Here is a 24,088-nt window from a genome sequence, read left to right as displayed (position 1 = left end):
ATTTATTCATCAAATGACTCTCCGTTATAATAAACGCACAACGGTCACTACTTTTGTATGATAAATAACCGCCATATTGAATGCGACATGTTACCGCCTCTGCCGTAAAAAATAAGAAACAGAAGGGCTCCCCATTGAAAAAAGTATGAACACCTAATTTGACAGTGGTAGTTGTTTCACACCACATCAACTGCTATGCTCACCATACGTTTTCAGGTACAATTTTAAACAGTTTTCTCCACACACACACTCATACAAATCAAATCCAATAAGATTGCTTGTCTAAGAAGAACACTACTGAGAGAAGCCATCGAATACAATTAAACTTCAGTGTAGCCTCGAACGCAGTTAGTTAAGCTCTCGATTCCTTCGGTTTACTTACGGAAAGCCCGACAGTGTTAGACATTTTACTTGTGAAAACGGGATTATCAGTATCCGAAAGAGTGACAAATGGTATTGTTCGCAACGGCATCGATCAGAAGGCAGTGTTTTTCCACGCGAAATCTCTGTCGAGCTGGCAGAAAAGGTTCGATGGAAGAACTCCAGTTTCTGACCTAAAAATAATTCAACATACAACCTTTTTTCTCCTGCTCTTTCGCCCGCCCGTGAGCATACGTGCAAGGGCGTTCGCAACACTTCGCTTTTTATATCGGTCTCGTTTTCGCTCGCAGCGGTCAGCATCTCGATGGAGTATGTTGTCCAACACTGAAGAGGGAAAACAGCAGCCGATAGGTGGAAATTGTTGTGTTTTACAAGTGAAGGTTTCGTGTGCATAGATAAACGCACACTCACTAGTGAGCAAGTGCTAGTGCTGGAGAGACAAGTTGTGCAGAGAGCGAGATTTCAATCCGCGAGATAAAAAGTGACTGTTGTGAAATAAAAAGTTTGACAATATTTTGAGCGACATTTGTTATCAATGGTGGATTAGTTTGTAAACAAACGTTATATCAAACCTGGCGGAATATATGAGATGCATTCACATGGGTGACCGAAGACATCTCGAGATTGATTTCCATTATGATTTTTTAGACTTTCATGAGCATTACCAGCACCAATTCATTTCGTCACTCTTTGCTATTCGTTAACATGGTTAAATAGGCATGATAGAAGATGCCAATATTTTTAAAATATAGAGGAAACCCAATTAAATTTTAAGCAATGACTCTAACGACTGCAAACTCTTACAAGAAGGAAACCTTGCTCCCGTTTGCATCTTCACAAAGGCCGAAGAGAATTTAGCTTTCAAGAAGAGCGCATCAGTTCTTATTCTCATTTTCCTTCTTCATTCATTTGGTGTGTGATTAGGTGATAGGTTGCTCATTTTCTTTTCGGTGAAAATTTTTATCAAATGTGTTGTGGAGTTCAATCAATTCTGCTAAAAAGTCGATGGATGACGAAAATGTTGTTGAAATGTAACAAAATGTAAAATAGTCACTGAAAAATAGTGAATTTTTCGGTCGAAAATCATCAGAAAATTTTCTTGTTTACAATTTATGACATTAGTGGAAACATTTGCTGACGTGTGGGTGTCAGCGGCAGATAATAGAGAACAAGCGTGTTAGTGAGAAGTAACTGTATTTCAACAGTACAAGTGTAATGTAATAACTAGAAATCTGGTCAACTGGCAATTGTCTATAAACAGAATCTGTTCTGTTGACAAGTTTAACGGTTCCAACAAGTGCAATTGTTTGATTCATGGAGAAACAAAATGCCGCCATGTTGGATGTCTTGTTGTTGATGTAAACTGCGGTAAATTATAATAGTTTCGAGTGCATTAGGCGTTCTTTTGGTTTGAAATACTTTTATCAATGGGAAAATGGTAATGATCAAACGCAAGCACCATCATCGACGGGCTACCAGAATGCTGAAGTGATAGAAGTGGAGGTAGAATTAATAAACATGTGTTTGTTACCAACGTAAACACGCACTACATATACACAGATCGGTGAAGAAATATTTTTAAAATGTAGACAGGCAGCGGTTTCTGGACATCAACTAACACTGCTGTTTGATCAAAGAAGAAAATAGTTTTTGCTGAAATTATCTACGCCATAGCTGTGTTGAACATATCCGTGAAGTTTTATTTGCAAATCATCGAGAAGAAAAATGCATTTCTCGGCACTTGTTTGAATAGTGAATAAATATAATCTCTGCGCCTACTGTTTCGACTTGAATCACGGGTAAAACGTAACAATAATATGGAGACCTTAACGGAGAGCAGCATTGCTCCGGATCTGCGTACCGAGCCGCTCATCCCAACATCTCCAGACGAGGATCGCATCGTAGATGATCTTCACAATAATAATAACGACGATGAAGAAATGATAAACCCAAGCAATCTACTCGAGGATCAATCCCAGTCGTCCCAGGACAGCAGTAATCTGGCGCCTCCTGCACCGCGACGACGTGCTCATGCCGAAGAAACAGTTGAAAACATTGTCAAAGAGCTACGTAGTAGTGGCTCCGACAACAGTTGTCACGATACAACCGATTCGCAGCCGGAGCCCGATGTTACGGAAAACACGGACTCCAGCAGTATACCAGCGCCAGACGAACCGGACGTTAGTATTTCCCCCTCGATCGAATTACCCCCGGAGGAGGCTGCAGCAATTGCTGCTGCACCTACACCCAAAATACACATCGCGCCCATAACGAATGGCAGTTTGCTGCCGAAATCTACCGGCAAACCGACCACCATGCGCGATCTAGATCGCAAGATGAACAAATCACGCGGTCGGCCAAAGCGACGGCCAATGGTAGCCATGTATCAAAGTGAGGTGAGTTGATAACATACATTGTTCTAACAACAAAAAATTAAAGGGTTATCTACAAGACACGAACACGGTGACATTGTAAATGAAATTATTTTCAAGAGCGTGCAATAGAATTGTTGAATAAATACTCAAGGGGGAGTGATCATATTAACTGTCAAAAACATACTGAATCTATGCGTGTGGATCACAAAAAGCTTTCCTGTTGAAGGCTTAAACTTTTTATATTTTGAAGACTTGACGTGAACGAGCCAAGTCGATATTTTTCTCCAGTTGGTGTCCTGGATTGCAAGATGTTCATATCAAATCAAAGGTAATTAGAATCTCTTCATTGAGAACCTCGACCAAATTTGATGGGCTTGTTATTAAATTAATTATGGACTCCGTCTCATTAGAATCCTACACTAACTTAGTGACAGGACTAAGCTAGTGCCGGATGGACGTTAGCTTCAAAAAACGAAAACGCAAGCATTTCCTGTGATTAAGTTAGTATCGCATTCTGATGACATAAAGTCGAAACGCAAATTCCATAACTGCTTTAGTTATAGGTTTTGTGCTCTTCATGCGCAAGATGGTTTTAACCCATTTTTTCCTAAGTGGAGAAAAAGTAGCTTTTACGAAAATTTTTACTCCACTTCGAAGAAATATGGCATAATGTTTTTATTGTTTTTAGTCAAAATTAGGGGAAAAGATCTTGTTTCTGAATTTTTAAGTTCATATAGAAGCTTGTAATTACTTTTTATTTGATATCAGTATCATGAAAATCGATCCAGCCGTTTTTCGCGTTCCGGAACGCTAACTGAAAGAACGTCGATTTGCGCGTTAATATCTCCCAAATGAACGAATATATTTCAACGAAAAAATATCTATAATACAGTCTTCTATATAAAAAATGAAGCTTTAACATGGAAACCGTTTTTTCAACCACGCGGAATGATTCAGTATTATTTTAACAGTTTATAGGATAATCCCCCCTTAACTATCAAAACTATCGACCCATAGTAGGACTTAGGAATATATAGTCTGGTTTAATATTTTTCGATCGTAAGAATTCCTGCGTTTAAATATTACCATATGCGCACGAGGACAACCCTTTACTCTTTTTATATCATGTCATGTTTGAGAATGAAGAAGAAGGGAATAAAGTGGGGTTGAAAAAACCTGTATATTTCAAATATTGATCAAGTATGAGGAATTCCTCGGAGGTCCGTCCGTAAACCTTTAAAATCGTGACCAACCATCTTAAATTCCGATCAAACTTTACACGTTTCACCGGTATGGAAGACTGAACATTTTCCACAGTCAATAAGGGACCATTCATAAATTACGTAACGCTTTTAGGGGGGGAGGGGGTTCGACAAGTTGTTACATATTGTGACATAGTGGGGAGGGGGAGTAAGCTAGATCGTTACGTAACATGTTTTCACCGAAGAATAAAATTTTTTTTTTAGGAATTTGTTACGTAATAGGGGAGGGGGATAAAGAAATTTGTGACAATTTGTTACATGGGGGGAGGGGGGAGTCAATTTTGGGCAATTTTTGCGTTACGTAATTTATGAATGGTCCCTAAGGATATTTGGAATCAAGAGTAATTTTTAAAAAGAGCGTAGACGTTCTACGTGCATTAATTTCAAACATGTTTTGTTCGATTGCAGTATGTTATATAGCAAAACTATCTGAGAACGAGTGTACGAAAAAAATATACACTGAAAAATATGTTGTCATTTTTTATAAAAATAAAAAATTATGTTAAAAATTTAAATCGCAAAAAAACATTTTTTTATTTTTTTATATTTCGTCAACAAAAATGTAAAGGGAAAAGAAGCATTTTGAATGTGATTGCATGATAGAGAACTTATCGGTAAGAAGTGTTTCTAACAATAACTTTATACATGTTTTTAAATTTCATACTAATTGATATACAAAACTGTAATTTTATTACAGAATATAATTCCAAACATCATTTTAAAAGAAAATGCATTTAACAAAAATATTCCAAAATGCGATAGCTTTCGAGATATTTTGTTTTATAGATATTTTGCTCCAACAAAAACATTTAATATGTGTAATTATGCACCTTTTAAAAGTTATTCGCGTTACCCCATCATAAAATGTCAACAATCTAATGTTTATCGCTTTGAAGAGGTATTAGAAACTTTTTCAGTGTATTTGGATCATGCAGAAATTTTTAATAATAAAAGTTTTTCCTAACAACAACTTTTGACGTATTTCATAAATCATGCTCTTTGCAGTCATAAATGCAATTTTGTTTTTGAATATGTTTCTATACGCCGTTTGAAATCAAAATGCTCATAACAAAAAAATTTCTGAAATGAAGTAGTTGTCGAGATAGATATTTTAAATTTTGTTTTAACAACACAATTATTGTTTTTATACTAACTTTTCATAAGTTATTCGCGTTTCTCCATTAACAACAATAGGTTTTTCAATAGGCCCATACAATTTATTGCAACTTTCCCTTTGACATTAAGACAATATTGTAAAGCATTTGACGCCAGATTTGCATATTTCTACTCTAAATGAAAATTTGGAGGAATCTTTTCTGAAAACTGGACTGGAAAATAAATTTATCTTCCAGCAAGATAACGATCCCAAGCACAACGCCCGAAAAACTACTGCTTTCTTCCGTGCCAACAGAATTAAGTTACTAGAATGGTCACTTCAGAGTCCAGACCTTATCCTATTGAAAATTTGTTGTCTATTTTGGATCAACAACTTGACAAGGGATATAAAATAAATAAATAAAGCAAAATTGTTTTCAGCTAGATTATTAGATTTTTTTTATTACTTTGGCTGAAACTCCTTAAGAATATATTCCTAAATTTTTATAGAGTTTCAGTTTGGGATTGTAGTTGAACTATTGGTCGTTAATGGTGAAAGGTATGTAACCCCTTGAAGCATCACTTCCGTTGGTTTGATTAAATATAGTTGGCGTACTCTCACAGAAGGACATTTTGGGAGCACTACGAGGTAGTGTAGGAAAGCTAAGATTTCTTCTTTTCCTGAACTCTCCCGGGTGAACAAAAGATGTTCCAATCTGTGAATCGTAAGATTCTTGCTCAAAACGACCCAAAAGAGCAAAATAAGTTTCAGAAATGGCAGGTGGCGAAGCATTATTTCACATTTCTGCATAAGAGCTTCGAGCGTTCCTTAAGGAAGCGCTTTATTTTACCCCCGCGCTGCTTGCACGCAGTAGTTATGTTCCAGGGAGAGATATGCGAAGACGCCCTCTTGAGGCAGCGTAACTGTCAAATGTTTCAGCCAGCAGAATCAATCTACCGCTTTTTGGGAGCACTACTAAATTTTAACGATGGAATTGAAAGTTGCCATTTTGTTCGCATTTCTCTCTACTTATCCCTCTCTAGAATGATTTAAAAGTATGCGAAGAACCTCCATAGTAAGTAAATAGACGAACGTTATCGAGGAGGACATATTTAGGAAAATAAGACTCGGAGAAAATCACCCGAAGTTTTTTTTATTGATGATTTATTACTCGATAATTTTTTTTGAAGTAGGGAAAAGCCCCTTTGAGTGAAATTTCATTTTATGAACTCTTCTCAAAAAGGCATAAAAAACCTACTTATCTTTTCAAAATACATAAATATAATAAATTCTTAAATTAATTTAGCTCACTCGGTTAAATAAAACCATATCAGAGCTAAGATTCATTCTTCCTATGTATGTGAAATGTAATGCTTGATTGTATAATTCTTTCGATCAGTCGTCTTTAAATATCTGAAAATATATAAATTTATGAAGTATCAAAGTTTAAGATTGGATCTCATAAGAAATTCAAAGATGATTTTAAGGACTACAAAGTCTTTATTAACTAATACATCTCTAACAGAATGAAAGATAGGTTTTCCTACAGAAGAGAGGGCAGAAATAAAATGTTGTCTTGTTTCTGAAAATCGTGAACAATGTAAAATGATATGACCAATATCCTCATATGACTCTAAACATTCACATAAATTTGAATCAATTATATTAATGCGATATAAATGGTTTTTACATGAATAGTAATTTGATATTATACGAGAGAAAGTTTGTATAAAAAATCTTCCAGTATTCAATCCATAAAACCAAGGTTTACGATTAACATTTGGTAAAATAGAATGGCACATTCGTCCCATTTCCCTAAGATACCTAGCTTGTTGCCAAAGCATATCAATTTTATGACGAATAAAAGGAAAGTTTCATTACCTTGAATTCCTCGATCATAAAAAATACCTCTTGATGATCCTAATTTGGCTAACCTATCTACTCGTTCATCCCCATAGATTTCACAATGCGATGGTACCCAAATAAATGTTATTGAGAATCCTTCTGCGTTCATTTTGTTGATTAGATTTCGAATTAACCATATAAAATGATGTGCTTTATTGTTAAAATTTATAGAATCAAGAGCTAATAATGAACTAAGACTATCAGAACATATGTAATAAGATTGGGGAATTAATTTTTCAATAACTGAACATGTAAAATATAGAGCTGTTAATTCTGCAATGAAAATTGAACAGACCGCAAACGAAAAAAAATAATTGATTTGTGAATTATAAATTCCAAATCCCGATTTTTCATCAATCCTTGAAGCATCAGTAAAATATATATTTGCCTCATTAAAATTTATAACTTTCTGATTGAAAAAAGTTTGAGCAAATTGAGAATGATGAATAGAAGGAATATTGTTAAAATGTGTTAGTAAATATGTGTCAATTAATGGCTTTGTGCAATGAACATTGATATCAAATGAATAATAAAAATAGGAAGGTCATTCGACTATTTCTTCTGTAATACACGATATGTAAGGCTTCAAAATTCTACTAGAGGGATTGATTTGAAATAATGAATTAAGAATAGAAACTAGGGGATGACCAGTAGATAAACATTCAGTTAAAAGCCTACAATCAAGTTCATGAAATCTAAGTTTAAGAGGAAGAACAGAAGAAATAACTTCAAGGGATTTAATATGTGTAGATCGCATTAAACCTAAACATATTCTTATACAACGATTTTGAACTTTCTCTAATTTTAAAAGATGTGTGTTTGTAGCAGATCCAACAGTGTAGCAACCATATTCTAAAACTGATAAAATAGTAGTTTTATAAAGCATAATCAAATCAGAAGGAGAAGCACCCCACCACGTGCCAGTGATGCTTCTCATAAAGTTTATTCTTTTGTTACAAGTTTCAATGAATATGTTTTGCCTTTCTCATATAGAAAGGTTATGCAATCACTCTGGAAAACGTCAACCTAATTCCGGCCCGGAGGGCCGAGTGTCATATCCCATTCGACTCAGTTCGTCGAGATCGGAAAAAGTCTGTATGTGTGTGTATGTGTGTATGTGTGTGTATGTATGTGCGTATGTGTCAAATAATGTTACTCATTTTTCTCAGAGATGGCTCGACCGATTTGCCCAAACTTAGTCTAAAATGAAAGGTGCAACCTTCCCATCGGCTGCTATTGAATTTTGGATCGATCGGAATTCTGGTTCCGGAATTACGGGTTTAAGAGTGCGGCCACACAGAAATTTCTCATCTAATCTATAGGAAAAATTAAAAATAAAATTTTTATTTTTGATGCTAAATGTCTTCAAGGTGCATGAAACGTCGAGCCTTGATGCAAACTCGAACAAAAATTTGACGACTATTCACTCTTTTGGATTTTGGCACATTTTTGCCTTTCTTATACAGAAAGGTTATGCAATCACTCTGAAAAACGTCAACCTAATTTTTGACTCTCAAAAGGTTTCTGGATTTTAACAGGGGCGTAGTTGATGGTTTAAGGAGAGGGGTTACATCTCCCCCCCCCCTCTACCGTTCACTCCCCTCTCTTAAAAATCATCTTTAAACTATCACAAAGCAAACCAATTTAAGCTGGGGAGTCGTTCGTTCATGGAACTTTCGCCCACCTCACATACCCACCCCCGCATGACAAAATGAGTTAGCAAGCAGATAACATATGTTAATATTGATCTAATACTGATTAGGCTAATGAAGTACGATATTTTTTGTTTCAAGTGTTTCACCGTCGACACGTAGCTCATCAAGTTCGTGGCTGGCAAGCTATTGTGTATAAATGCAAAGTGTACTAAGAATGTAATGGACATTTCCACAATTATGTTGAACATAAAAAGCCTCCGTGCTATAGTTTAGAGAAATGAGAAAGGCACAATTGCACCGCTAGGTGGATTAAAACAGGTTTTTTTTCCATGTAAGTTTACTATCGAACCAAATACCTAGATATTTATATTCATCAACCTTAATGATTTCCTGATCGTAAAGATATAGATGAAAATTTGAAACGGTACGTTTTCGGGAGAAAATAATATATTGAGTTTTAGACACTGAAAAAGTGAATCCATTATCAAGAGACCATTTCTCTAATCTATCCAACGCGATTTGCATAAAATTTTGAATGACGACCCCATCTTTTCCTACAACTGAAAGCACCTTATCATTTGCACATTGATAAAAAATACAACCATTGGGAATAAATCTGGTTATATCACTTGTGTAAATATTATATAAAAAGGGACTTAAACAAGATCCTTGAGGTAAGCCCAAATAACTATATCGGGATAGTTCAATTGAATCATTTAAATAAAAGTGCATAATTTTGAAGGAGAAAAGATTATTAAGAAAATTAACAATAATAGAAGGAACTCCTAATTCAAACATTTTTAGCGATAGAATATTGTTTAATACTGAATCGTAAGCTCCTGAAATGTCCAAAAACGTAGCTGCCGTGTCTTCTTTTTTATTGAAACAAAGTTGAATTTGGGATGCTAAAAGGGCAGTACAGTCCCTAGTACTTCTTCCTTTTCTAAAACCATACTGTGAGTCTGATAAAATTTGTTCTCGTTCTGCCCATATTTCAAGACGATTTAGAATAATTCTTTCTAGTAATTTACGTATACAAGAAAGTAGACTTATAGGACGTCTACTATCAACTAAAGATGGATTCCTACCCGGTTTGAGAATACTTACAACCTTAATTTCGCGCCAATCATTGGGTAAAATGTTTTGTGTTATAAAAGTATTGAACAAATTTACTAAATGTATTTTTCCATTATCAGGTAAATTGGAAAGAACAATAAATTTTATTGTATCTAAACCAGGAGAACTATTGTTACGGGTAGATAAAGCATAGTTGAATTCCTAGAATGAAATACGTGAACCTAAATGGGGAAAAGGATTAGAAAATAGTTGAATGAATATTTTAATATTAGAAGGAACATAATCCGGACAAATTTTTGAAGCAAATAGCTCTACCCAATTTTCTGAATATTCAGAGTTAGAAGATGTAGATAAAGTACAATTACGTAATCTCCCGGCAGTCGACCACAAAGTGGACATTGAAGAATTTTTATCAAGATTTTGAACAAAGTTTCGCCAATAATTACGCTTTTTTTAAATTTAGTCGTACGTGTAAACATAGCTTCCATTTTGCGATAGATTAAATAATCAATTATTAAACCAGTTGATTTAAATTTTTTAAGCGCTGCAGATATTGAATTTAAGAGAGACGAACATTCAGAATCCCACCAAAAGGTTGGAGATTTCCTATTATTGTTAGAATTTGAATGGTGTTTGTTTTGGAGGAATATGTAATAAATTTTAAAATAAAATATCGCAAAATAATTTATAATTATTAAGAGGATTTAGTGAGTAATCAAAATTGTCTAATGAATATGAAACTAAATTAGAAAATTTAGCCCAATCAATATTTTCAGTTAAATCAAACATGATGTGTTCAACAGAGTAATTTAAATTAGATGTATATTGATAATTTAATATTATTAGTAAATGATCGCTACCATTCAAATCATCAATAGTTTCCCAAGAACAGTATAAATGCATGGTCCGGGAACATAAAGAAATATCTACTCCATCATAACAGTTTTTGCAACCGACCGAGACGGTTGTGCCTCCAGGTGGAAGGTTTTGTTCTCGAGAGAGTGACGGAGTGCGAGACGCTGTATGCGTTATTGTGGGAGAGAGAGAGACGAGTTTGTTAAGTGTGAGTCGACAGTTGATACGTCGGAGGCGTGGTCAACGGCATCCTCGACAAGTGGTGTTTTGACAGCAAACCGCGGGTAGACGAATTTGCCTACCGCGGTGGCAGAAATCGACAGCGATCGTGCCTGTACACACAGAAAAAAATATAGTGTATTGGTGTCGTCGGGCAATTCTAATCGACGAGAGGGAAGCGTCACAGGTAGACCCATTTGCCCTATTTGTCTACCGCAGAAGTGGTACGACGAATAAGGAAAACAAGTGGCACCGAAAACCGCATCGACAGTGGGATTTTCACAGCAAGCCACAGGTAGCCACATTTGTCTACCGAGGTGGTGGAAACGGAGAGAGCGCGGTTGTGGTGGTGATACCGACGAGCAGCTTAATCGGAGAGAGTTTTGAAGTGTTGCAGGTAGGACTATTTCTCTACTGAAGAAGCAACGCGACGAAGAAGGACAGCAAGTGTCACATTGTCAAACAACGGGCACCGAGTTTACAACATAACACATGAGGTGTGTTCTACCGGTGTCTTCGTCACCTAATAGATAGTAGATAACAGGTATATTTTTCATTCCTTTTTGTGATAGTTTTTCTTACTAGGTAAAATGGATGAAGAGATGGGAGAACGAGTAACAGACCCTCCCCCTAAGCCTTATGCTGAAAATGTAAATCCGACTAGAATTAAAATTTACCCAGAGTCGTCAACGGGACCATGGATTGTATTTATTAGGCGTAAAGCAAAGGCGCTAAATATCATTCAAATTTCTAAAGATTTGACTTCGCGATTCTCGGATGTAAAAGAGATCGTCAAAGTTAATAAAGATAAAATACGCATTGTCGTTGGTAGTCTCAAACAAGCCAATGCAATTGCTTCTTGCGAGCTTTTTACGCGTGAATATAGAGCGTATATTCCTTCAAAGGAAATTGAAATTGATGGGGTCATCACAGAATCGAGTTTGACTGTTGATGACTTAGTTAAGCATGGGGTTGGTCGTTTCAAAGACACCATACTTAAAGACGTAAAAATACTTGAATGCAAGCAATTGCATTCAGTATCACACGAAGGAGATAAAAAAGTTTATCGACTGTCTGACTCATTTCGAGTGACTTTCGCTGGGTCTGCGCTGCCCAACTATGTCATTATCGATAAGATTCGTCTCCCTGTTCGCCTTTTTATCCCTCGTGTAATGAATTGCCTTAATTGCAAACAGCTTGGCCACACAGCCACTTACTGTTCCAATAAGGCACGGTGTGGCAAATGTGGGGGTTCTCATCAAGAGGATACATGCAATGAAAATTCAGAAAAATGTTTAATGTGCGGAGAAAACTCACATGAGCTCCCTGCATGCCCCATTTATAAATTGCGTGAGGATAAAATTAAACGATCCTTGAAGGAGAGGTCTAAGCGCTCCTATGCAGAAATGTTGAAAAATGCTACCCCTAAACCCATCTTCTTAGAAAACACTTACGCATCTCTATTTTCGGAACAGTCTGACTCCGACGGAGCGTGCGAAGGTACATCATTTGTTTTACCCGGAAATTCCAGAAAAAGAAAACAGTCTTCTTTTCCCAGGCTGCCAAGCAAGGGCCTTAAAATTTCTCCACCAATAGATAAACTGCGCCCAAAACCGAAAAATTCCGATTCAAAACCGAAATCAATTCCGCCCGGTTTTGGGAACGTACAATCCAAACAGAACACCATTACTGGAAATAATAAAATTTCGACTTCCTCTGAGCCTCAGCCGGGGGTAGGATTATTGAAATTTTCTGAAATTGTTGATTGGATTTTTAAAGCATTCAATATTTCTGAACCACTAAAGAGTATACTTTCAGCTTTCCTCCCAACAATTAGAACATTTTTAGAGCAGCTGATTGCTCAATGGCCCATCCTTGCAGCGATTGTATCTTTCAATGGGTAATTCACCTCCTCCAATGAAAGATTCCATCACTGTTTTACAGTGGAATTGCAGAAGTATCATACCTAAAATTGATTCCTTAAAAATTTTACTGCATAATTTAAAATGCGATGCTTTTGCTCTATGTGAAACATGGCTTACCTCAAACATCAATTTCAACTTAAATGATTTCAACATTATTCGCCTAGACCGAGACACTCCGTATGGAGGAGTGCTTCTAGGAATTAAAAAGTGCTATTCTTTCTATAGAATTAACATCCCCTTGTTTGCGGGCATTGAGGCTGTAGCTGTCCAAACGAACATTAAAGGTAAAGACATGTCTATCGCTTCTATATATATACCTCCCAAAGTTCAAATTGGACAACGTCAAATTTTTGAGGTAGTGGAATCCATGGCTGCTCCGCGTCTGATACTGGGAGACTTCAACTCGCACGGAGTATTGTGGGGTTCCCTCTACAATGATAATCGATCCTCTTTGATATACAATGTTTGTGACGAATTTAATATGACAGTTTTAAATACTGGCGAAACAACACGCATCCCCAGACCTCCTGCACGTCCAAGTGCATTAGATCTATCTCTGTGCTCGACATCACTTCGGTTAGATTGCACGTGGAAGGTTGTACCTGATCCTCACGGTAGCGATCATTTGCCAATCGTTGTTTCAATTAACAGTGAATTAGGCCTTACGAATTCAATCAATGTTCCTTATGACTTAACACGAAATATTGATTGGAAAACATACCAAACATTAATTTCCACTTCTCTTGCTTCGACAGAAGAGCTACCCCCTACCGAAGAATATGAATTCTTAGCGGGTTTAATTATTGAAGCAGCAGAACAAGCCCAAACGAAATGCAATCCTGGAATGACAATAAATAGACGACCCCCTAATCCTTGGTGGGACAAAGAGTGCTCTGATGCATATGAAGCTAAACAAGTTGCCTACAAAGAAATTATGAAACAGAAAGGGGGTATACGTGAGAACTTTGAAAATTATTTCATTTTGCAAAACAAATTTGACAGTATACGTCGTGCCAAAAAATCTAGTTATTGGAGACACTTCGTTAATGGCTTGTCAAGAGAAACATCAATGAGTACTCTTTGGAACACAGCCAGAAGAATGAGGAATCGAAACGTGACTAATGAAAGCGAAGATTTTTCGAATCGTTGGATATTTAATTTTGCCAAGAAAATTTGTCCCGATTCTGCTCCTGCGCAGAAAATCACTCGCGATGCTCCCACAAGTAACGATTTCATAGATTCGCCTTTGACAATGATGGAATTCTCAATTGCACTCCTCTCATGCAACAATAATGCTCCGGGACTAGACAGAATTAAATTCAACTTGGTGAAGAATCTGCCTGACCTAGCAAAAAGACGCTTGTTGAATTTATTCAACAAGTTTCTTGAGCAGAATATTGTTCCGCGTGACTGGAGACAAGTGAGAGTTATCGCAATTCCAAAACCGGGAAAACCAGCCTCCGATCATAACTCGTATCGACCGATTGCAATGCTATCCTGCATCAGGAAATTGTTGGAAAAAATTATCCTACGACGTCTCGACAATTGGGTTGAGGCGAACGGCTTGCTATCAGATACCCAGTTTGGTTTTCGGAGGGGAAAGGGAACGAATGATTGTCTGGCGCTACTTTCGTCAGAAATTCAACTCGCTTACGCAAAAAAAGAACAAATGGCGTCTGTGTTCTTAGACATAAAAGGAGCATTCGACTCAGTCTCCATTGATGTTCTCTCGGAGAAGCTACATCAATGTGGTCTTTCACCGATATTAAATAATTATTTATACAATTTATTGTCAGAAAAGCACATGCATTTTTCATATGGCGATTTGGCGACACTCAGAATAAGTTACATGGGCCTCCCACAAGGCTCTTGTCTAAGCCCCCTTCTCTATAATTTTTACGTGAATGACATTGATAATTGTATTGTCAGCCCATGCACTTTAAGACAACTTGCAGATGATGGCGTGGTTTCTGTTACAGGACCAAAAGCTATAAATTTACAACAACCATTGCAAAATAGCTTGGATAATTTATCAATTTGGGCTTTAAAGCTGGGCATCGATTTCTCTACGGAGAAAACAGAGTTGGTCGTTTTCTCAAGGAAGCGTGATCCAGCTCAGCTTCAGCTTCAGTTGGTTGGTAGAACGATAGCCCAAGTCATGACCTTTAAATATCTCGGAATTTGGTTCGATTCTAAAGGTACATGGGGAGGCCACATTAGGTATCTGATAAAGAAGTGCCAACAAAGGATAAATTTTCTGCGAACAATAACTGGATCATGGTGGGGTTCTCATCCAAGTGACATGATAAGATTGTATCAAACAACAATACTTTCAGTAATGGAATATGGGTGCATCTGTTTCCGTTCAGCTGCGAACACTCACATTATTAAACTGGAACGGATACAGTATCGTTGTTTACGAATTGCCCTAGGTTGCATGCAGTCGACCCATACGATGAGTCTTGAAGTACTAGCGGGAGTTCTTCCTTTAAAAGACCGATTCTGGGATCTCTCTTCTCGTTTACTTATCCGATGTGAGGTTATGAACCCACTGGTAATTGAAAATTTTGAAAGACTTGTCGAGCTTCAACCCCAAACCAGATTCATGACAGTGTATTTCAATCACATGTCACAAGAAGTAACGCCTGCTAGGTATGTTCCCACATACGTCAATATACTAGATATTCCTGAATCCACTTTATTCTTCGACACGTCCATGCAAGCAGAGATTCGTGGAATTCCGGATCATCTACGCTCGCGGGAGATCCCTAAAATATTCACAAGTAAATATCAACACATAGACTGCCTTAAAATGTTTTACACTGATGGGTCACGAATCAGTGAGGCCACTGGTTTCGGTATTTTCAACAATAATTTTTCAATTTCTCTCAAACTTGCAGAACCCGCCTCTGTTTATATAGCGGAACTAGCAGCAGTTCACTATAGTTTTCAAATAATTAATACTTTACCCCCGAACCATTACTTTATCCTCACTGATAGTCTCAGCACAATTGCAGCTCTACGCTCAAAGAGGATTGATAATCACGATCCATTCTTTTTGGGGAAGATACGAGAATCTCTGAGTAACCTGACAAGAAAATGTTATAAATTTACCCTAGTGTGGCTTCCCGCCCATTGCTCTATTGCGGGCAATGAGAAAGCTGATAATTTAGCCAAGATTGGTGCACTAGATGGTGAAATATATGAAAGACCCATCGCTTACAATGAATTTTATAGCGCTTCTCGACAGAGGACACTTACTAGTTGGCAAACATCTTGGGACAATGGAGATATGGGACGATGGCTACACTCAATTATCCCTAAAGTATCAACGAAGGCATGGTTCAAAGGATTGGATGTAAGTCGGGACTTCATCCGTGTGATGTCTAGGCTCATGTCCAATCATTATACTTTAGATGCGCATCTCCGTCGTATTGGGCTCGCTGAGGGTAATCATTGTGCTTGTGGAGAAGGTTACCATGACATTGAGCATGTTGTTTGGTCCTGCACTGAATATCGTGAAGCCAGATCACAATTAGTAGATTCTTTACAAGTCCGAGGAAGACCAATCCATGTTCCTGTTAGAGACATCCTGGCGTATCGCGATCCTCTATACATGGAACTTATCTATCATTTTCTAAAAACAGCATCTGTCAAAATTTAATTAAATTCATCTCCTCACACTCTCATCCAAGGCTAATCATTCACCAATTAAAGTGTCCTAGAATATTTAGTTTTTAAATTTAGACAATAACAGAAAAAAAGTAAATAAATACACCCGAAAATACTAGATCATTATGAAATACAACAATGTAAGGAAAAAAGCAAACAATAAAGTGATTTCGGTGTTAGTTTTAGACAAAGTACTAGTATAGTTAAAATTAGTCTTAAGGATTTTTGTAACGTGCTATGTAAAAAAAGAAACTGGCGTAAAAAGCTTTTGCAAATGCCGTGTCAAATAAACGTATGGAAAAAAAAAAAAAATATCTACTGAAGAATTCCTAGCTAGGAGAACAGCTATTCTGGTTGGATAACCATTATTTAAAACTGATAAATGTAATTCATCAATAATATCTAAAATAATAAGACCTCTACCATCTTCCCTGTCAGATCCCCAAGAAAAACTATGAGCATTAAAATCCCATAGTATGAAATATGGTTCTGGTACAGTAGAAAGTAGATTTTTGAATTCAGAAGACGAAAAACTGTTGATTGAAGGAATATAAATTGATAGAATAGAAAATTTGGAATTATTTATTTTAACTGTTATTCCAACGCATTCAATCGAATTAGAGGAAGGGAGTTCAAGAGAACAATATTCAATATTATGACGAATACTAATCATAACACCACCAAAAGCTAAATTTCTATCTTTTCTTATAATATTGAAAGAAGGAATACGGAAAAATTTTGTATGATTTAACCAAGATTCACAAATACAGAAAATATCCACATTATTATTACAAATTAATGACTTCAAGTGATCAATTTTTGGAATAATGCTTCTACAATTCCATTGAAGAAATTTCAAATAATTATTTTGTTGTAAAACCATTACAAATTTTAAAATAATTGAACGATGAGAGGCAAAAATGAGGATAGTTTACTAAAAATAGTAGAAAACAAAGGAACGAGATTAATTAATACTTTTTTCCAAAAATCATTACATCCCAATAATTCAATGAGCTTCATTAAAATGTTATGTAATATAGATTTTGATTCATCGGGATCTAAATGCTTGTTTTCAGAATCATTTTTATGAAAACCTGGAATATCGAACATTACTTCTTCTACGTTTAATTGGAGGACGATAACTACAGCGGGGTTGAGGATCGGAAACATAATTATCATCATTATTAGAAAGTAAATCGAAAGAATTTTCAGTAGGAAAAATAGATGAAGATGATTTAAGTAATGCAGCGTATGAAACTTTGCTTTTGGTTAATGTTCTTTGGTATAATTTAGATTTACAATTAATATATGCGGGACATTCATTCAATTATGCAATTGATTGCATAAAATCCATTTTTCATCGGATGAATCAAAAGAAGAAGAAATATGGTTATCGCCATATTTTCCACATTTTATCTTATTTGAACAAAATTTCTCAGCGTGACCGAATAGTTGGCAATTATCACAGTGCATTACTTTAGGTGTGAAAATACGAACCCGAAATATTTCATTATTTACAAATAAAAATTTGGAAGAGCAGATCCAGAAAATGTTACACGGATAGCATTAGAAGTAATGAATTTAGAGCTATTATTTTCAATGACTTTTCTGCGCAGGCGTTCACAGTGTAAAACGTGAACAGACGGAACACTTCTTTTTTTAAATACTCCTCATCCATGATTGAGTATATCATGAGAATTAATAGATTCGTCAAATATAACTCCATCAATTTCAACAAGATCAGAAGGAATAAACTCTATAAGTATCAGAAAAGAGTTTAGATGATACTAACGAATTTGCTTCAATACAATCAGAAAATGTAATTTTTAATTTATTTAAAGAAATTTTTTTAATTTCTTCAACGGATTTCAATTTTTTATAAATCTCAGAAGAAATGTGTAAAACATTTATTGGTTTGTCTTTTTTTCTAAAATAAACAGTATAAGGTCCTGTTGAAGATGAAGGATATATTCTTATACGATTTTCTATTTTCTCGATAGGAGCGTCCAAATTATCTGGAGTGTCGTTCAAACCAAGTAGAAATTTAGCTACCAAATTGGGAAATACTACGAGAGAAAAACACAATAATAAAAAAATATAAAAAAATAAAGATAAAATAGAAAATGGTTTAAAACAAATAAAAATAAATAAAACACTTATCAGATATGTCCTTGCATTTGTTCTGAGTTGGTTCTCTACAGCAAACGTGAGCAGCTTGTCCTGTCCTGTTGAGGATATGGATCCCAAAATTCTCCACCTTTTTTCAGAAGTTTTCTTTTCTTCCTTTACTGGGAGTTTCGTTCCCTTCTTCTTTTACTGTCAGCTTCCTTTCTTCCTTTACTGCGAGCTTCCTTTACTTTCTTCCTTTACTGTTTTTCTTCCTTTACTGTGAGCTTCGTTCACCACTTCGATATTCTGTCCTTTTGAGTAACCGTACCGTTGATTCGCCTTTCTTCGATACTGTTTTCTCTTGGATGACTGAGTTCAAATCCTGGAATTCAGCAATCCAATCGTGGAAAGATAACTCTTCACACAGACTTGACAAGTTATCCGCAACTTTTCCCACTGAAAACATGGGAAAAATTTTATTACGCAGCAAGAGTTTTTTAAAAAACGTCACTTCCTTTTCCAAGGTTACTGCGATGAATGATGACACCCGAAGAAGTTCTGATAGAGAATAAGTTGTCTCATTCTCTGCAGGTTTTGCTGCATACAATTCCTTGCACTCCAGAATCTTCACATGTTGAAGTGAGGGGTCCTTGAAGCAGCCATAGACCCGGTTCGGTAACGACCCCATCGTTTTCCACTGCCTTAGCAGGTGCATATACCCGAAATTACTTCGTAATACGCGCGCAGTAAGCAATCTGGTTTGTCTGGTCTACGTCGTTCACTATGATACGTATCTTATTAGCTCGAACACGTATTATCTGAACTACAGCCGGATAGTGAACAGTTAGATCTCTACAATACTGAGCGATTTCGAGCCCGGAAGTAGATCACCCAGGGTTCGTTTGAAGTGGCTAAGCGAGGAGGATTGGAAGAACCAGGGGACGGAGTAATTTTGAGATTATCCATTATATCCATTAGAATAAGAGGTGGTCTATCGAACAGATTTAAACTATTCTCGTCCTCGGCCATATAGGTGCGAGGTTTTATAGGAAGGCAACAGTAACAAAGTATAAACGTGAAAATAAAGATAAGGAAACAAAATACTCAGTTTCTCCAGCGACGTACATTTGTCTTCAACGAATCAATTCACTGCACTAGCCGAGGAACTGACAAACAAAGGCTGTCTCAGACAAACTACAGTTAAACTTGTTATACACACTACTCTCAGTGAGAGAAAACGATCTGCTTCGATCGAAAGCTAGGGAATGAATGAAGCTGGTCGTAAATACAGAGATCTGGATCGGATCATTGATTCCATAAATCGTTACCAACCACCTTGCTAGACTTATCAATCGTCGATGTACTGTAACCTTAGAATTATCTTTTAATTAACCTTACAATCCAAATCTAACTATTATTTCCTCTATCTCACTTTCCCAGATAAGCGATAACAAAATCGGCATAAAGCTGTGTATAAAGAAAGCATCTGATGCGATAGTACAACAACCAAAGAAAGCGACCCGCAAACGATCGCGCAAACCCAAAAGCCTTACAGAGGACAGTGATGAAGAGACGGGCGGTACTGCAGCCTCACCGGAAAAACGTACGCGGAAACCGCGAGAATCGGCCGGCCGTAGGACCAACAACAATACGGAAAAGGCCGCCCAGGAGGAACACAAACCACCGGAGGATCAGAGCGCATGGGCTGACCAGCTGCCGGAGCATGTCCTTTGCATGGTAAGTTGCTTCCTGATGATGAAGCAACTGTTTTAAGTGTATGCGTTTTTAATGTTTTTTTTAAATTTACAGATATTTCAAAACGCCATCCAAGATGAGGGCTGCATTCCATCATTGATTCGATTTGGCAAGGTGTGCTCCGCCTGGCATAGAGCTTCCCTGGTGTCTTCACTCTGGAGAACGGTAGATTTCGGTAACTGGACGAAAGAGCGTTTCAAGACCGAGATCAAACTGAAGTGGCTTATCGATAATCGTCTTCGCAATAGTACCGATGTTAGTTTTGGTAAGAGTCTTACGAATAGTAGGGAAGATCGCGGTGTTAATAATTACATTGTAATTTGTCGATGTAGGAAACTGGAAGGTTACCAATGTGCAGTGTGTACTGGATAGACTGCTGGCAGTCGCTCCCAACCTTGTTGGAATCACACTTAACGGTTGGAAACAACTTACCTCCGAACATCTGATGTTTCTAGTTCAGGAATTCAAGAGTCTACGGCGAATCGATTTGAGTTCCATCAACGTGAGTAAAAATACATTGGTGACCGTTGCAATCATCTGTAATACGGTGTTTATTTTCTTGAAGGCCGAAGTTAACGCTAACAAAACAGCAGTAGGGCAGGTTTCGCTGTGTAATTCCATCTCGGAGATGGGTGAACGGTTAACTCATCTCTACCTGGCCCACAACCGTCTCAGTGGCATTCCACAGATCGTTAAGACTCTTTCGGTATGATTCAATTTATGCTTAAGTGAAATTTTAATTTGGAATGATATTTTTTTTCCTTTACAGACCCAGTGTCCAAATCTGCTTTTACTAGATCTGTCCAACGTAAGCACAATAGCCGTTTCACACGGTATACTCAACATCGAGCAACTTCAGGAAGGCTGCCAAAAACTTAAAGTGCTACGGATAACCAACTCGCATATAAATTTGAGTGCTGCAACTCTTCAGGAACAGGTTTGTTTAATTGGTAATAATCAAACGGAACATCACACAATGACTCCCTTGCACAGATGGAATCGCCCGGCTTCCCAGAACTGGAGGAACTTTCCGTAGCTTCTTTGGCTGATGAATCTCGTCTCTTCAATGATGAATTCCTGCAGCGGATTCTTAAAACAAGCACCCAGCTCAAGTTACTAGACGTTCGAGGTTGCTCCCGATTGACCCACGATAGTCTAATCCGATTGCCTACCTGGGACCTGAAGCATCTGTTTCTCTCCGGTTGCTCAATTACCAGGGATGTAGGGTAGGTAGAACAGGAGGTTTTAAATGCTTAATTTGTCAATAATGGCTGTATGTTCTAACAGCTCGGGTCTGGAGTTGATAGCTTCCAAATGGGCACATAGTCTGATAGAGTTCGACCTGGCTTGGGCTAATGCCACTAAACCTCTGGACGATGCCCTTAAAGCGTTGGCTGATAAAGGCTCCGAGTCACCGTTGAAGTAAGTAGAAAAACGAAAAACTGAATCGTTTCTTTCATAACTGAACTAAATTCAACTTTCGACAGTCACCTCAACCTATGCGGATCATCAGTCTCACTGGAAGCGGTGAAGGAAGTACTGACCAACTGTCCCCACATCAACTCGATAAATCTCTCCTCCTGTCGGGGTCTTCCCCGTGGTGTCAAGCGGTTGCTTCAAGGCCCAACGGAAATCGCCGAACTGCGCGAGAATCTAGGCGTAACGTTGAAGGTACCTAAGCCAACGGAGGCTTAAAATTAGTCCACGGTACTTTGGCGACAGTTTTCCTGTGAACCTGTGCAGTGGTGAGCATCAAACGTAAAAGTTGTGTGCGATCGTGTGTGGTGAGCATGTAGCACAAAACGCTGAAGTGATCGGATGGCATATTTTTGTGTATTGCAAAAAGACTATTTTGTGATATTTTTACTTTGCGGAAGCAATTCTAGCTGGACGCACTGCTGGCAACGCAACGATGTGTCAGATTGCTCATGCAAGAAGGTTAGTTCTAAAGGTTCTGCAACCTTGATGTTCGATAAGTGTGTACATCCACAGCAATTGTAGTATTGCGTCGCCGGTTGAACAGTCTAGAGTTAAATAATCATATATTTATTTACTGTAATGTTGTATATTGTTCGAAAACTGAATACGTTCTACTTTTGTTAGATTCTTTCGGCAGCTTTTGAGATTTCTAGTTTTAGCATCAACTCATTAAAAATGCATGGACATAGTTAATCAGTTCTGGATAGATAGAATGGACTGAGGAAAATTTAGGCTCTCTAAATTTCATTCAAATAGGTACGTACTGAAATCGCTATCTGCTCGAAAACCAACTGGAAAATGATACCTCACTTCAATGGATCACGCAGTTTAATTCGTTTTTCTTCAAATCTTTTTCATATCGATTTTTTAAAATTTATTTTCCTTCGGCCTCTGTATCGCCGGCGTCAACAAAAGCGCCAACCTTATGGCCAAGGCGTTACACTTCTATGACCAGTTCAGTCACGAGAAGCCCAATCTCAGCGAAGGTCTACCGGATATTGGCGATGTCACTTGCCTTTGAGCCAGTATTTGGGAGGCCCTCGTACAAGATCGCTAAGGGCAACCGTGACTAAGACACCACTGTGAGCAGAATAACATCCTGACAGAGGAGCAGAAGGGATGCAACACACATAACTGTAAAGCTCAAGCCATCATCTATGCAGTTATTGATGGACAAGTGTGTGTAACCAAAGGAACCTTAGTATGGCGTAAATTGATTTTAAGATAACACTGCAGCTTAGAAGTGGGAAGGGCGTGCTGCGGTCTAGAACGCTCCGCATCTTGAGGGTGGATTTTCAAGGCGGTTCATGTACCCGTTATGTAGGACGCTGAATCGAAACGGGTATGGCTATCAGATAAGGTATTTTTTTACAATGGAGAATGCAGTTATGCACTTTCCCAGTACACGTACTTAGTAGTAGCCAAGCTACCATACGGAAGTGTACTGGCGTGTCGGGCTCGACCAAGAGGCCATACCGACTAAACTCCATTGGGCTCCGCCATCTTTCCCCCAGGAATTACCTTCCGGCATTACTTCTGGGGGGATGTCAGTACTTGACGTACTCACTCACTCTTGCTTAATGTTCGCAGTCACGCTCACCCTACATTCCTCTGCCACGCCACGAGGTATCAATAACGATAGGTACCAGCAATCTACGATACGCTACTACCCTCCCATCTCGGCATGAGCAGACCATTCATCCGTCTATTCACTCGCTCTTCCGCCTTGCTTTGGCGTGGCTATCGCAGTTGCCAACGCTGTGCCACCCTTGCCTCAGCATGAGCAGACCATTCACTCATTTCTCCGCGCTCAGCCCTTTCCGCTCTAGCTAACCAGTCACAAGTTAGTCATGCTTGTCATCTGCTGCTCGGCGCGCCATATTCTTTGGAACCTGCAGGTAATCTGAGTGGTTGCAGTCGAGACTGCGTTCCACTTCTCCACCGCTTGACACATTCTCTGCATAAGGGTATCAGGGGTTGTGTCCAAACCTGTGGAGGTACTGTCGGGAACAGTCATAGCCTGACAGGAATTGTGTAAAATGAAAGTGAACTTTCCCATGGGGTCTACCCACCCAGCACGATATGTTAGGTATCAGCCGGTGAGTCCACCTACCTCTCGAGGAGTTATCCCATTCGCGCTGCCATCTGGCGACCGAGGTCACCCTGGTGCGCTCGCGAACTCCCCTATTACCACGCAACTCAAAACACTCTTCGTCCTCCCGGATGACCAGCCCAACTGGCATCATGCTCGCTATTACGCAGGATGCATCGTGTGATACCGTGCGGTAGGCAGATATCACTCTGAGACACATCAAGCGGTAGG

General features: G+C 38.0%; 1 protein-coding gene across 4 annotated transcripts; it reads left to right on the top strand.

Moving 5' to 3' along the window:
- Positions 1–312: 312 nt before the first annotated feature.
- LOC131686751 (F-box/LRR-repeat protein 6) lies at positions 313–22,345 on the top strand. Of its 4 annotated transcripts, none has more exons than XM_058970702.1 (10): positions 313–453; positions 1,504–2,777; positions 19,972–20,268; positions 20,341–20,551; positions 20,619–20,788; positions 20,852–20,992; positions 21,056–21,223; positions 21,280–21,512; positions 21,574–21,708; positions 21,774–22,345. In XM_058970702.1, the coding sequence occupies exons 2-10, from the start codon at positions 2,199–2,201 to the stop codon at positions 21,979–21,981; spliced, it is 2,142 nt and encodes a 713-aa protein (XP_058826685.1). In that variant the 5' UTR covers positions 313–453; positions 1,504–2,198; the 3' UTR covers positions 21,982–22,345. The 4 variants fall into 4 exon arrangements, with proteins under 4 accessions (XP_058826685.1, XP_058826684.1, XP_058826687.1 ...); XM_058970701.1 differs by having other exon boundaries at positions 321–453; positions 1,306–2,777; XM_058970704.1 differs by having other exon boundaries at positions 322–453; positions 1,779–2,777.
- The last annotated feature ends 1,743 nt before the right edge of the window (positions 22,346–24,088 follow it).

Source organism: Topomyia yanbarensis, chromosome 3, assembly GCF_030247195.1.
Source record: "Topomyia yanbarensis strain Yona2022 chromosome 3, ASM3024719v1, whole genome shotgun sequence".
NCBI classification, from domain to species: domain Eukaryota; kingdom Metazoa; phylum Arthropoda; class Insecta; order Diptera; family Culicidae; genus Topomyia; species Topomyia yanbarensis.
The sequence above is the reverse complement of the archived record's forward strand: the minus strand, read 5'-3'. Positions and strand labels throughout refer to the sequence as shown.

What these genes read in the sequence shown, in the direction of transcription:
- LOC131686751 (XM_058970702.1), top strand. Translation starts at nt 2,199, where the DNA reads ATGGAGACCTTAACGGAGAGCAGCATTGCTCCGGATCTGCGTACCGAG. An exon ending in TAGTACCGATGTTAGTTTTG is followed by an intron (nt 20,552 to 20,618) that starts GTAAGAGTCTTA and finishes TTGTCGATGTAG; the next exon opens with GAAACTGGAAGGTTACCAAT. An exon ending in TCGATTTGAGTTCCATCAAC is followed by an intron (nt 20,789 to 20,851) that starts GTGAGTAAAAAT and finishes ATTTTCTTGAAG; the next exon opens with GCCGAAGTTAACGCTAACAA.